General features: G+C 32.4%; 1 protein-coding gene across 1 annotated transcript; it reads left to right on the top strand.

Annotated features, from left to right (window-relative positions):
* The first annotated feature begins 6,737 nt into the window (after nucleotides 1–6,737).
* Nucleotides 6,738–14,725, top strand: LOC134727450 (uncharacterized). Its single transcript, XM_063591836.1, has 4 exons — nucleotides 6,738–7,298; nucleotides 9,888–10,057; nucleotides 12,615–12,832; nucleotides 14,302–14,725. The coding sequence occupies exons 1-4, from the start codon at nucleotides 6,998–7,000 to the stop codon at nucleotides 14,480–14,482; spliced, it is 870 nt and encodes a 289-aa protein (XP_063447906.1). The 5' UTR covers nucleotides 6,738–6,997; the 3' UTR covers nucleotides 14,483–14,725.
* Nucleotides 14,726–14,929: the final 204 nt, after the last annotated feature.

Below are 14,929 nucleotides of genomic sequence, written 5' to 3'. Positions count from 1 at the left end.
CACCGGGCATGTGCACTCTGAACTAATCTGTATTGACTAGGACTGCATTTTTTTCTACCAAATGTCGGTGGTTCTCTCCGGCCACTTCGGCTTCCTATACCAATAAATTGTCCGCCGCGAAATGGTACAATTGTGTTGAGTGTGACATTTAACATCAACCAATCAATGAAAACAAACACAACGCCATAGGAATGCCTGGTTTAGCACCAGTTTTTATTTTGGGTTGAGAAAAGGATTGAAAATTGTTCAGCGCCCTTGTCAATAGAACCTTGATTGTGTTTATTGTTTAGATGTTTATTGATGTTAGGTAACATTCGTTTCCGTTTCATAGACAAAACTGAAATAATCCATATATTTCGCACGATTCTCTTTTGTAATGTTAAAGATGTATATTTAGCGAATTTATTTGGTATATTCCTTATTATTACAATTATTCTCGTCTTTCTTATCAGGTTATTGACGTTTGTCTTCATTGTTCTCTTGGAACAAAACATAGATAATTGTATATCTGTGGGAAAAGATATATTACACTAGAACACACCCGTGATATCGCGGGTCTGTGAATGAATTGAAGTATATAACTATGCGCAAGCCTTATTTTAGTATAGTATTGCCATCTGATAAAGTCATGCCGATTATAAGATACACAGTTTTCTCTGCTTTCAAATCTTTCTGTTTGAACCCGTCGAACTGGAACTTATCAATTATTGGTAATATTAATTATTTGGAAAACTATATAACTATGCGCAAGCCTTATTATTGTATTAGTATTGTCATCTGATAAAGTCATGCCGATTATAAGATACACAGTTTTCTCTGCTTTCAAATCTTTCTGTTTGAACCCGTCGGACTAAAACTTATCAATTATTGGTAATATTAAAATTTGGAAAACAAAAGGTTAATAGTTATGAATAAAATTGAATTCTTTGATTCGCTGTTTTTTGTCATGCATGCCCACAAACAAAATTGAAAAATGTACCTATACGCCTTATTTTTAGTCCAGATTTGTTATCTTAGAAAGTCTTACTGATTGAAATACTACAATAGGTAACAATTTGACAATTTAGTAGTGTCAACCCTGTGATTATGACCCGTGTATATAGCATATTAATCCTGAATATACCGTTTGGTGGTGCGCCTGTCCGATGCGGAACGTACAGATAAGGTAATAGGTAACAGGTGAATATACTATTGGTATCGGTATCGGACTCGACCCGGAACTTCTTAATTATTGGCAATATTAATTACGTGGAAAACAAAAGGGCCTGAAGTGGTGTAATTTTTAATCTACACCTTTGTACTATATAAGTTAAATATAAAGTTGAATTCTTTGATTCGTCGTTTTTACGTGATGACGGCTGACAAATTGGACCTCGTAATTTTAGTATTATAGATAAGAAGTATGCGTAATTTTTTAGTTTTGTCAATAAGGCGAAACTGTATACTACTTAACACATCCCTTTGAATTTAAACAATGATCACTTTTAACCAAATACAAATAGCTGTCCTTCAAATAGGTAACGACGTTTAACTTGGAAAATGAAAAAAAAAACTTTAGTGAAAAAATGAGAACAACACGTTTACTATTTCTTGTTTAATAACTGTAACAACGACCTTCTTTCTGATTTTTTTCTTGGATAATATATGATTGTGATACAACCTTAAGCATATGTTAACCAAAAATATTACAAGGATTATCTGTAATCAAGTTTATTTTATTTTGTAGAGTATTTAAAGGAATTTATACAGGGTTCACATGTACTTTAAATGTCTCTAAAAATACAGCACTGTATACAAAGTTATCAATAAGTTAATTTCTTACTCATAAGTATTCAGTAATTGTATGTTTATTTTCAGTAATGTAGAGAAAAAAGTTTTCCGTACTGAAATTTCAGTCGTTTTTCGTTCTAATTATTTGTTTGTTTTGAGATTGTGACACAATGACGACTGCTGTACCCATATTTGGCTATTTTACCTATAATGTCTGTTTTGTTCACGCACCGTTTTAACGGAATTTGATGCGACTGTCATACAAGTGAGATGTTTAGCGCTATACAACCAAGTTCAATCCACCATTTTCTACATTTGAAAATGCCTGTATCAAGTCAGGAATATGACAGTTGTTTTCTATTCGTTTGATGTGTTTTATCATTTGATTTTGCCATTTTATTATAGATACTTTCCGTTTTCCTCAAAGTTCAGTATTTTTGTGTATTTACTTTTCAGTCGTTTTTCAGTACTTCAAAACTGAATTATTTTCAGTACTTCAAAACTGAATTATTTTCAGTACTAAATATTTTTAAATAGCAATATATGCTGTTAATGTAAAAAAGAAGATGTGGTATGATTGCCAATGAGACAACTGTCCACAATATACCAAATGACAATGAACTAAACAAATATAGCCCACCGTACGGCCTTCAACAGTGAGCGAAACCCATACCGCATAATCAGCTATAATAGGCCCCGAAATGATAAATGTTAACCAATTCAAAGAAAAATCTAACAGCCTAATTTATGAAAAAAAAACCCGGAAAACCAATATGTAACAAATCAACTAACGATAAACCACTGAAATACAGGCTCCTGAATTGGGACAGGCATATACATACACATATGGCGGGGTTAAACATGTTAGCAGGATCCCAAACCTCCCCAACATGTGACAGATGGGTAAAAGTCTTTTTAAATTAAATTCTTAATACAAAATTAAGATAACGAACAAAAAAGTATACCAGAAATACCGAATTCTAAGGTTAGTTTTAAAAGAAAACGTCCATGAAAACTGACATATCAAACGCAGTCAATTAACTGATGGAGTGAAACACAAATGTTACATTCCTGATAATAAAGACAATATTCAATTCACCAGTTCAGTAACAATTGCTTCTATACTGTCAAGGATTTATAACATGCTTTTCTTAGATTTTCCATTGCTACATGCACAAATGTGTTTTATTTTAAATTCTATGTAATTTTGATTTAAATTACTTTCCCTGTAATGCATTATGGTATGAAAAATTGTTTTTTATTTATTTTTACCAATACATAAGTGTTTGTTTTGAAATTTTACTTCGCTGACGACACGTGAACATTTTGGTAAACACGTGTTTTGTTCATTTGAATTATAAATATAAAATCATCGAAGTTACTACCCTTGAATATGCTTATTCATAATATTTTGAAATTCTTCAACAATAAAGCAATTTTTATCTAATTAAACAGAAAAATTGAAAAGAAGTATCAAATTCTAAAATAAAGAAAAAGCAAAATAACAATGCCATCCTTTGAAAATTTTTAATTGCTAAGAATAAAATTTTTAGATAACACCTGGTACATTACTTCTTTGGAAATAGAAAAAATTACTTCAATAATTAATTTATATGTAATGTGCTCAATCCTAATGAAGAATACTGAAGGATTGAGTGTCGCCTTTTTCAGATATTGGTTGGCGTGGTGTCCTCTGCGATTGTTTAACATAGCATGTAGAAACCATAGCGTCAGCCAAACACTTAAACAATAGTGTATTTTCTATATTGGCTGGAAAGAGCTAGCCACAAAAATATATCTGGAAAGGGACTTTCTCTCTTTCTCGTTCTCTCTCTTTATTAAATAACATTCTTTTCTTAACCCTCACTCTCTCTGAATCTCTTCCTTCCACTGTCACTTTTCCTTCTTTTTTTAAATCTTCTTTCTCCTTTCCTTCCCTGTGAAAGTGGGTTAGAGACTGTGGGAGTAAAAGAGCGACAGATAGTGTGAGAGAGTGATAGATAATGAGAGAGAGAGACAGACAAATAGTGTATGAGCGTGAGCGACAGTGCGAGCGAGATACAGAATGAGAGAGAGACAGTTAGTGAAAGTGAGAGTGATAGAGTGTGAGAGAGATAGTGTGATTGTGAGAGTGGGATAGTGTGATTGTGAGAGTAAGCGACAGTGTGAGCGAGGGACAGAGTGAGAGATAGTGTGACAGTGAGAGATAGGGTGAGTGTGAGAGTGAGTGAGATAGTGTGATTTTGAGAGTGAACGACAGTGTGAGTAAGGGACAGAGTGAGAGTGAGCGAGTGTGAGAGTGAGAGATAGGGTGAGAGTGAGAGATAGGGTGAGAGTGATAATGAGAGATAGGGTGAGGGTGAGAGTGAGTGAGAGATAGGGTGAGGGTGAGAGTGAGAGAGAGATAGTGTGATTGAGAAAGTGACAGATAGTGCGAGAGAGAGATTGTGAAAGTGAGAGATAGTATGATTGTGACAGTGAGAGATAGTATGATTGTGAGAGTGACATTGAGCGACAGTATGACAGATAGTGTGAGCAAGAGAGACTTCATGAGTGAGCGAGAGCTATTGAGTACGAGAACCAGCGAGCTAGAGCTATTGGGTTCGAGAGTGAGAGCGTGAGACCGAGGAAGTGTGTGAGTTAGCAAGCCTGAGAGAGGTGTCTGAGAGTAGACAGACTCTGGCGAGCGAAAGAGTGAGCTAAATCGAGGCTGTCATCGATTGTTTGAGCTAAAGTGAGAGTTGGACATTATGTAATAGAGTGGTTGAGAATGAGAAGTGGTATGATTGTTAATAATCCTTTGCTTTCAAATTTAGAAAAAAAAGTTATATATAAATTTGTCCATCGACATATGGTAGTACATATTCGTAGTCGAATAAGTTAATATAATTCTATTTATATAATATTATCCCATTTTGTTTACTCATTCTAGTACTTTTTCATATATTTTCAGAGATCAGACTGCTGTTATAATTCAAATGTGAACTAAATGATGAGTCCCAGATATTCAAAATATAGTAAAGTTCTATTGCTGTCGATGTTTATATTTCTTTTCTTTATCATAAAACAAATCACACTAATGAACGATAATAAACAACATGTGAAATATATGAATGGAATAGAAAAGATCCAAATTATGTGTGGAGAGCTCTGCAAGACCTCACGTGTTGGACATCCAGGACTTTTTTTTCGCAAAACATCTGGAAAGGTAAATTACAAGTTATTATTCAGAATGAGTATCAAGGGGTACAATCAAAATCACGTGATGGATATACACACACCGGAAGTTACAGTCGAACTCGCCGCTTGAAAGGTTAGTAGTTGCATTTTCTTGTTTATATCAATTAAATTTTGATTAATAAGTTGGCACACCGAATGTCAGATAGTATGTAGTTTTAAAATACACAATTGCTTTTGCTAGAAAGCGTGCAGGTATTGCAAACACTTCGACACAGTTATCTGGTGACATTTTGGAACTGTGTCGAAGTGTTAGCATTAACTGCACGCTTTCCAGCAAGGATAATTGTGTATTTCAAAACTAGATAGTATCCGACATTCGGTGCACTGCCGTATGCATTAAGTTTTATTGATATAAACAAGTAAATACGACTACTTACCTTTCAAGCGGTCTGCTCGACTGTTACTTCCGGTGTGTGTATATCCATCACGTGATTTTGATTGTACCCCTTGAGTATGTTGATTTAACCAAAGGACACCAACAGGCTCCTAGAAATATGCTAAAAAAAAAAATTTTTTTTTAATATCTGCTTCATCTTGCATGTACACTTACATTTGAAACTTAACTATACCAATACTTTCTTACTTTATGTCCCAATGAATTATGTAAAATTAATGATTGCATTTCCTAAGAAAATGTTTAGAAATTATTCGTTGTGTCCATGCATGAAGATAAAATTCAGCAGTAACAAAACAAGTAATTACTATTACATTTCAACATTTCAAATTTATATTTGTTCTCATATGCTACATTCTTATCCACATTTGAAATTCTGTTGTCAGGGAGGCAAAGTTTTGGCTTGATGAACTCAGAAAATGTAGGATTAATGAAGTTGAATATAAAAAAATAAACAACACCTACCTTAGAACTTATTCTAAATGCACCATTATCCGAATTTGGAGGGTTCACATAACAGAATAACCTGCAACTTTAGTGTTTTCTTTCGTATGACGACATGTTAAGAATGACTTTAATGCATCAAAAGCAATTATTGATTTTCGTAGAATTTCAATTCATTATATTTTGACTTTGAGATGCATTAATTCGTTTGGAATGCATCATAATAGAAATAAAGTTTCTGTTGAATGTTTTTCATTCCAATTTTAACACAGTGAAAACGGAATAGTGTTTGCGGATAGCTTACGGTACATATAGATTTACGTGGGATGTATATTGTAACAGCCATTATTGTCGTGGTGATGGTCTTCATGATCAGCAGGTAAAACAATGTGGATCGAGTATTAAAGCACACACTTTTGATTCATTAAAGTGTGTAATCCTTGTATCCCATTGCATGAGTACGTAGCGTTATTTTATTTATCGTGTGGTAGCATGTATGCATTCAAAAATCAACTAATCAAATAATTACATTAACGGTACCAATTTTCCTGCATCAGATGCGCATTTCGACAATACACGTCTATTCAGTGATGCTCGTGGCCAAAATATTTGAAATCCAATGCTTATATGAAAGATGAAGAGCTATAATCCAAAAGGTTCAAAAAGTATAACCAAATCAGTGAAAGGAATCAGAGCTTTGCATGAGTGAGATACATTCTTTAATTTATAATAATTTCTAATATATCGTTGGAAAATGTTAGTAAAATAAAGTCAAAATGTGAATATCCGTAGTTTACAATTGGTTAACTGACCTGTATTATAACCTGTCTTTTAATTATGTATTAAACTATATTTCTTTGTAATAATCTTATTGTTTCTTTTCAGAATATTGAATCTTGCTCAGAAAATGTGCATATAATTTCTGCTGTAGCACAAGCAAAAAGGGATTTTAGTAGGATAGAATTTGTAGTTCTAAATGTTCTTGATGGTTCCAAGCGTACAAATTTCGACTGTTGTATTTACGGAGATGAGAAATTATCAGTTTATCGCGTTAAGGCTATTGTGAAAGAAACTTACAATGAAAACAGAAAATTTACCGATCTGACCGCAAGACAGTATCAATGTTTTGTACACAACATAACATTCCCCATGAAGCATATACAATTGGTAGGAAAAAAAGAAATTTGTAATTCTTCTCATATTCGTCAGCCGGTGTTATATGCATCAGTCAAGGAAAACAAATTTGCAATATGTGCTAAAGTAGCTTATAGCTATCTGAATCCTTTGCATCTTATTGAATGGTTCGAATATCAAAAAATGATGGGTGTAGATACAATATTAATATCGCTTCAAGAAGTAAATGAAGATGCATATGCGGTATTAAAATATTATGAGAGAGAAGGCATTGCCATACTTATTTCCTTTCCATGTAAATTGCCTGGCAATATTGGTATGTATTTAAAATTGAAAAATATTTCGTCTGTTTATGTGGTTCATAATTGGTTCTCGTTTCTTTTTTTGATATCAATTAGATTGTTGGTTTTCCCGTTTGAATGGTTTTACACTAGTATTTTTAGGGCCCTCTATAAGGCTGCGTGTTGAAGTACCTTGACTTATAATGGTTTACTTTTTTAAATTGTTACATGGATAGAGTAATCTCATTGGCAAAAAGGAGAAAACAAAAAGACATAATTAATAGTTTGAAGTGGAATAAGGTAGAAAAAAACTCTATAAAGTCAAACAAAAATTCTATATTATCTAAAAACACAATCCATGATTTATTGACAAAAACAAAGAAAATTATAGTGTTATAACCGTAAAAAAAGTGACGGTGATTATTAATGCTTCTGAATGTTTTACACATCCTGACATCCTTTGGATACACTTTTGCAAACATTATTTCTTTTTAAAAAGTCATTTATGAATATTTATGTCATGCCAAATATATTTTCTAATGCAAATGCAGAATTGGACCTTAATTTAAAGCTAGCTAAACCTCCCAATTGTATGACTTTTTATAGTTTTGTTATATTGACAAAATTAAGTTAAAACCCCAATCAGGCATAACAGATTAATATGACAATAGTTAAGGTCTATAATATATTACATACAAAGATATTGAATAATAAGGGCAACACTAGTATACCGCTGTTCAAAACTCATAAATCCATGGACAAAAAACAAAATCGGGATAACAAACTAAAACTGAGGGAGAACAACGACACAACATTAAAATGTAACACACACAGAAACGGACTAAGCATTAGACAAAATCCCATGAGAACAACAAATATAACATCAAAACCAAATACATGAATTTGGGATAGATAAAACCGTGACACGTCTTATAGCAATGTGAATTCACACTCAAAAATAAGAGAAAACAAACGACACAACGGAAACACAACGTTAAAATGTAACACACACAGAAACGAAGTATAATATAACAATGGTTATATTCCTAACTTGGTACAGGACATTTTTAAAGGAAAAAATGGTGGGTTGAACCTGGTTTTGTGGCATGCCAAACCTCCCTCTTTTATGGCCATGTGAAATATAACATTAAAATGACAACACAACATTACAGGACTACAATATAAATAAATAGGAGAACATAATTGACAAAGAAACACACGAATGATAGCTTACAAAAGGCAACAGATACAAAAGTTTGAAAGCCGAAACAAGTAAACAATTCAAACAAATATGCAATTAAATCTAACACATCCAAGACGCCAATGCAACAGTTTATGTATTTGTACATTTAACGATTATTTACATTCCTATTCCGATAAACTACAACCCTTCGTATACATATACAAAACATATTTTACAAATTAGTTTCAGTGGTTATATCATTCATTAGTATAGACCATCAGGCTGCTTAAACATTATCATGTGAAGTCCTTAAAGGCCCCCGGTGGTCATTACACAACGTTTACTTCAACATCTTTCAAGACCAAGTCCAAAAAGGGTTTATCACATGTATGTCGTCATGATAATAAAACCACCATTTAGACCTTTTGTAAAAAAATTGGTTAACGGTTTAATGCTGATGAAATACTGACTCTAAAGGCAAACAGGTATTTATATTGTGAGAATAAGCAATTATATTTTGAGCACAATTGCAATTATAAGATGGCGCCTAAACGCCCATGTCAAGGAAAATCGACGTCGAGGAATTGTGTTTATGATTAAGTAATTCATTTTTTTATATTTCGTTGCCTTTATAGCAAGCAAAACTTAAAACAAGCATTTAAAGCAATTATGAGACCGTGTTATATCTTAATCTAGATAGATACAAATTATTTTTTTAGAATGCACCATTATTGCAGCCACTTGTTCACAGGAAACATATTCTTTTATAATAACTTATTATATAGTTAGTGTTTTGATCTACAAATATATGTGTACACAATTCCACTCGTTAGGGGCTGTCTTAAATATGCAGTGAAGTAAGATTATGTATTTGTTCTTCGTGTTGAAGACCCTACTGTAACTTTAAGATAATGAACAGCAACTAAAGTGCTATTCCTTTGCTTTTTGTGTTTTTGTGCTGATCATGAACTAGTTTTGTGACATGACTGGATACCATATATCCTTAATTTTTCTAGTACAGTAAAACTATGGATGAATTCAATGGAATAATAGGCGGTGTATATAAAACTTATCTTTTTTAAAAATTAATATAAAATAATAAGATACTATGTATCAGAATATCTGAATGATTGCATAGTACTAGTGTATAATCAAATATTTTGAGTGTCTTTTTCGCCATTAATGTATGGTAACTGTTGATTTTAAATACAAACAGAGCGAAAGGGAAGTACTGACTACAGTATCGCCAATATTTTCACTGATACTTCCAAATTATCGTGTGGGGAATCAGGTTTATGATTGCATGGTCTCAATATGACATACATTTTTGACAGTTGACGTATATTGTTGGTGTACGGGTTATAATATGTCTACCATTCAAACACAATATGCTTGTCAAATATTATGGCTATTAATTCGACGGGTTTTTAATCTTTTTTAGACCGCAGTTTCGCACCACATAAATGGCATAACCATCAAAGTACCCACGATGAACAGGTCGCAGTGTATTCATGTAAAGAAATTTTACAAGGATTCGATTTTGTGGCTGTTATAGATTTAGACGAGTACATTGTCAATAGAAATTTCTCAAAATTCACAGATATTCTAAAGGTAATTAATGGTAAATTGAAATAATCGCAATTTTAAATTCCAAGCTCTCTGTGTGTAAGAACTCTTGCACTTACCGTTTAATAGGTAAATTTCCATGGTAAAACCCTTCGCCCTTTATTTTCAATAGAAGCAAACGATAAAATAATTATTACAAATACATTAATGAGAACACAGTACATGGGAAATCAGTATTCATACGATGAAAAAAAAAAAAAAAGGATAACAGTAAGGGGCGAGTGTTATTACCACGGCTTTATTCTATAATCCTTCATTAAAACATTAAGAAGTTATAAAGAAACTAAAATTTCAAAGCTGACCCGCATCCAAATTTATTTTTTTCTTGTTTGATCCCTTTCTGTCAAATGGCTTCTCATTTTTAATTGTCTTTATCTTTGCTTTTCAAATGAACAGTCCAAATGGTGGTGAATCCTGAAAATCACCTGACTCGGTGATGTCACATTCGGGGACAAGAAAGAGGGATATATTGATACAAATAACAGGAATACCATTTCTTATAAAAGAAAAAAGTCCTGCGGCCATCTTTATCCGTAGAAAGTGTTTTGTATTTTCTAATGTAACTCATCATAGATACCAGGATTGAAACTTTGTATCTGAGCCAAACGCGCGTTTCGTCTACAAAAGACTCATCGGTGACTCTAGTAAAAAAATAGTTGTGGTCGCTTTAAACATATTAATATTTAAACAAAATACTAAAATTTGCGGTTTTGTCTTAAAGTTGCGACATCTAGACCAATAGCTTATGCGATTGAATCATTAAAAATGATAAATAACAGTAAGATAGACGAATGTCTCTATAAAGTATACCTTTCAATTTTTTTTTAGAAGAAATAGATATAGGAAGATGTGGTGTGAGTGCCAAAGAGACAACTCTCCATCCAAATATCAATTTAAAAAAAAAGTAAACCATTATAGGTCAATGTACGGCCTTCAATACGGAGCCTTGGCTCACACCGAACAACAAGCTATAAAGGGCCCCAAAATTATTAGTGTAAAACCATTCAAACGGGTACACATATTATATCATGTATATGACGGGAACATATATTAAGACGACGATTTGACATTAAAACCTAAAATGTTCGATGCTCCACACAAAACATGTTTACATTTTTATATACACATGGAAAAAAGTATTGCAACACCTTGATTTTTTAAAACTTGAAAAATCAGCCTCTTATTTTGAATGGAATATGATAAAATATTTGTAAAATGATATTGAAACATAGTTTATGATTACATTGGCATTTTAACCAACAAAAAACGTTTTGACAAAAAATGATTTATCTAACCACAAATTTAAAGACAAAATGAAATGTTTTTTGTACAAAAAACTGCATTTTACAACTTTTACTGTAGTCGAACTTTACAATGTCAGACATTTCAAAATTTATCTTAAGATGATGGTTCACATCATGGTTGATCGTTATACGCCAAAGAATTAGTACTTTGTGCGCAGCCTCCATTCAAACGGTTAACCGCCACTTAACGTCTTCTGATTCCTGCCATAAATCGACTAATGTGTTGCTAAGGTAGCAGCAACCATTTCTGATGAAGGGCATTGTTTATTTCATCACGTGTTGGTATTGGGGTGTCCTTTTGCGCACATTACGCCAAATAGTGTCCCATATGTGCTCGATATGGTTCAAATCCGGGCTACGATCGGACCAAGGAAGATAAACCGAATTTAATTGGAACAATGGATCTTTCTACGCGATGCTAATTTTCAACTTAGACGAGCTCTGCTCTACATTGGATACGGACAACTGTGTGTCTGTTCGTAAGTAAAGGTCCCCGAAAGGTCTTATTGCACAATAACAGTAGCGATAAGTCGATCTCGAACAACTTGTGTTAAAAGGCTCCTGTATACCCACCACTCTGTTTTTAGGATTGTATTGTATGCAATGGGTTTCTTTCAGACCATGCTTCATTATGCTTGATTTTCCCTAGCAAATGGAATAGTTGGTCTTTTTGATCTCGGATAGTCTTTAACATCGTTTATTGCCTGATTTTTATTCTCAAAACGACTAATAGTGGAATGGTGATGACCAACAATACGTGCGGTTGTCACAGCGACATTTCTGCTTCTCTCGTGCTGATAATCTGCCATATTGCTGCAGTTAAGAGTTGTTGAGGACCCATTACAAGGTGTCAATCACATAACTTTATAAACTTGGTTACTTAAAGTGTTGAAAACAATGAGGATAAAAACACCTGTTTTGCTGTTTACGGGTATAGTAGCTGCATGTGCAGATAAGAACTTATCGAGTCGATAATTATTGATCAAACTCAGGTTATATTTAAATAATGTTTACCTTGTTCTATTTTAATAAATTATATCACAAAAAAATAAAGAGTGTTTTTTTTTTAATTTCAATTTCAATTTGGTGTTGCAATACTTTTTTCCATGTGTATAGATAGATATTCGATCTAATTTCTAAAAACAAAACATAAATGGCAAGATTATTAATTTCAAACACTGTCAGTTTTTTAGTGTGTTTGAAACATGTTTGGTCTTTCAATATATATTTGTCTTTAGTCAGAGTTGTTACCAGCTTTTCCAGATGCTGCTGCTTTTACCCTGAGAGTTTCATTCTTCATAACAAATTGGGGAGTTTCAGGAGTCGAACCTCTTCTAACAAGTAAATACATAAGAAGATCAAAGCCACTTTTCAATCGATATAAAAATATATATTTGCCTAACAGAAGTGCTACCATGGATACACATCTAGTGTGGCCAATGAAAGGATATCGAAGGTATTTATCATTTACTCAAACAGTAAACTTTAAATCGATTTTTTATCAAATATAAAACTCATACGGATTGTTGATTCTATAAATGTTTTTGTCCTTGTATTATTGGTCTGGCATAGATAATTGTGTCCATACTAAGCAGTCTATCACTTCTCAAAATTGAGGATGTACATGAGGGTAGCACCACTTCATATGTCAGCACTTTTGTATAGGCAGTGCATATCATTGGTTTATGCATTTTCCGTACATTTTTGTTTTTTAATTACTGGATACAATAAGGATTTTCTTTCCCTAAGCGTGTACGGCATACGATTTATTTGACAAAACGTTTTCTGGGGTTTTTTTTAATTAAATTTTCTTTCAATTACGTTTTTGATTTTGCATTACAACTGATTTGATTCGATTTCCATTGATGATTTTTACGAAGATAAATGCGCATCAGATGCTTTTAATCAAAGCCCTGCTAAAAGGTTAAACTGAATTTGCGAAATATTCCTAAAGGGAAACTACACACAAATTGTAGTTATTACCATTTCCTAGAATAGTTATTGTTTTTAATAATTTTGTTGTTATAAGCCTGTTGTTTATCTTTTTTTATTTTATGTTAAATGAATCGTTTGTATACTTGTTTGTTTTACTGTTACAAGATTGTCTCAGAAAGGGGAAGATTATACGCCAGCAAACATATTCAACCAGCCATATTCTGTAAATGTCAGAAGCCTGTCGTCAAATTGTAGTTGTTGATTGATGTCTGTTATATATGTTTTTCGTAATTTGTTTTTGTTATAATTAAAGCCGTTAGTTTTCTCAATAAAATTGTTTTCTTTTATTCATATAGGGGTCTTATAGACGACTAAACGGTATGGGGTTATCTCATTGTTGAAGTCCGTATGGCTGTTTATACATACCTTCAATTGGTGGATGTTTTTTTCATTAGCAAATAAACGACTTCTTTTTATTTTATAGTCTACAATATATATTAGATTTACTTGATATGAAGTTTGACAAATTCAATGATATCTACAACCCTGCTGAACTGCTTCAAGTGACGTTCATTACAATATGGAATATACCTACATTATACAGTATTTTCTCTGGTGGTATATAAACCTATAGTTTTGTAGGTTTTTGTGTAGTTCTTTACTGTCCTATTGGTCCTTGTGATGTTTATCCACTATAAGCTTTTAAGAATTAAAAAAATCATACAATTTCCATTACAGCTGAATATTTGCATTGCTTCAAGTGACGTTCATTTCAATATGGAATACATCAAGTATACAGATTTTTCTCTCGTGTTTGTAAATCTATAGTTTTGTAGGTTTTTGTGTAGTTTTTTTTTACTTTACATTGGTCTGTGTGCTGTATATGCACACACTTTAAGGTTCTTGTGTACTTTAAAAAATCATTCAATTTCCATTACAACTGTTTATTCTTTCTTTTGAAATTCAGAACAATTAATTTTTCTGTTACAGGATTATACTCCGATCACACAATGTTATACTGTATCACTACAGAAAATGTAAGAACTCAGGCAATACTACGGATGTATGTATGACATTTTCCAAACATAAAGATATTAAAATGATGAATATAATGTTTGAATTATATGATAAGGTAGTTACCGTTAAAAGAAGGTGTGGAATATATCCTTGATAAATAACATATTTATGAATTGAACTGAATTACAAGTATTTGACGTCAAACAACAATAAAGATTTTATGAACATATTGTTAATGAAGACACGAACAGAATTGGAAATTAAAGTTTATTCTGTATTTGTTCAAAAACAGCAACTTATTATGGAACATATATAAGGAATATGAGCAGGTTGTCGTCAATTATATTGCATGTCTGAAAACATTGATGGAAGTTAAATATACGACTTCGTGAATCTTCATTTTGATATCGTATTAGGATTCATTTATTGACCTGGTTGTGCGTACATAAAAAACCTTAAAGAGTGATGTTTTGCGTTTAAAAATTATTGACCTTGCGTTAATTAAACCGCTATGACTATTAATAAACAGATTTTAGTTATATATTTCCATATTTGAAATATTGTTATAAGAATTGAAAGCAATGTTATGCATGTATGACGC

The sequence above is a fragment of the Mytilus trossulus genome, chromosome 1 (assembly GCF_036588685.1).
Source record: "Mytilus trossulus isolate FHL-02 chromosome 1, PNRI_Mtr1.1.1.hap1, whole genome shotgun sequence".
NCBI lineage: Eukaryota > Metazoa > Mollusca > Bivalvia > Mytilida > Mytilidae > Mytilus > Mytilus trossulus.
Note: the sequence above shows the minus strand (reverse complement) of the source record. Positions and strands in the feature narration are given on the sequence as shown.

Bases quoted from the DNA above. Each gene is read 5' to 3' on its own strand.
- LOC134727450 (XM_063591836.1), top strand. From the start codon at position 6,998: ATGAAGCATATACAATTGGTAGGAAAAAAAGAAATTTGTAATTCTTCT. The intron at 7,299-9,887 runs GTATGTATTTAA...AATCTTTTTTAG, and splicing joins TAAATTGCCTGGCAATATTG to ACCGCAGTTTCGCACCACAT. The intron at 10,058-12,614 runs GTAATTAATGGT...ATTTGTCTTTAG, and splicing joins AATTCACAGATATTCTAAAG to TCAGAGTTGTTACCAGCTTT.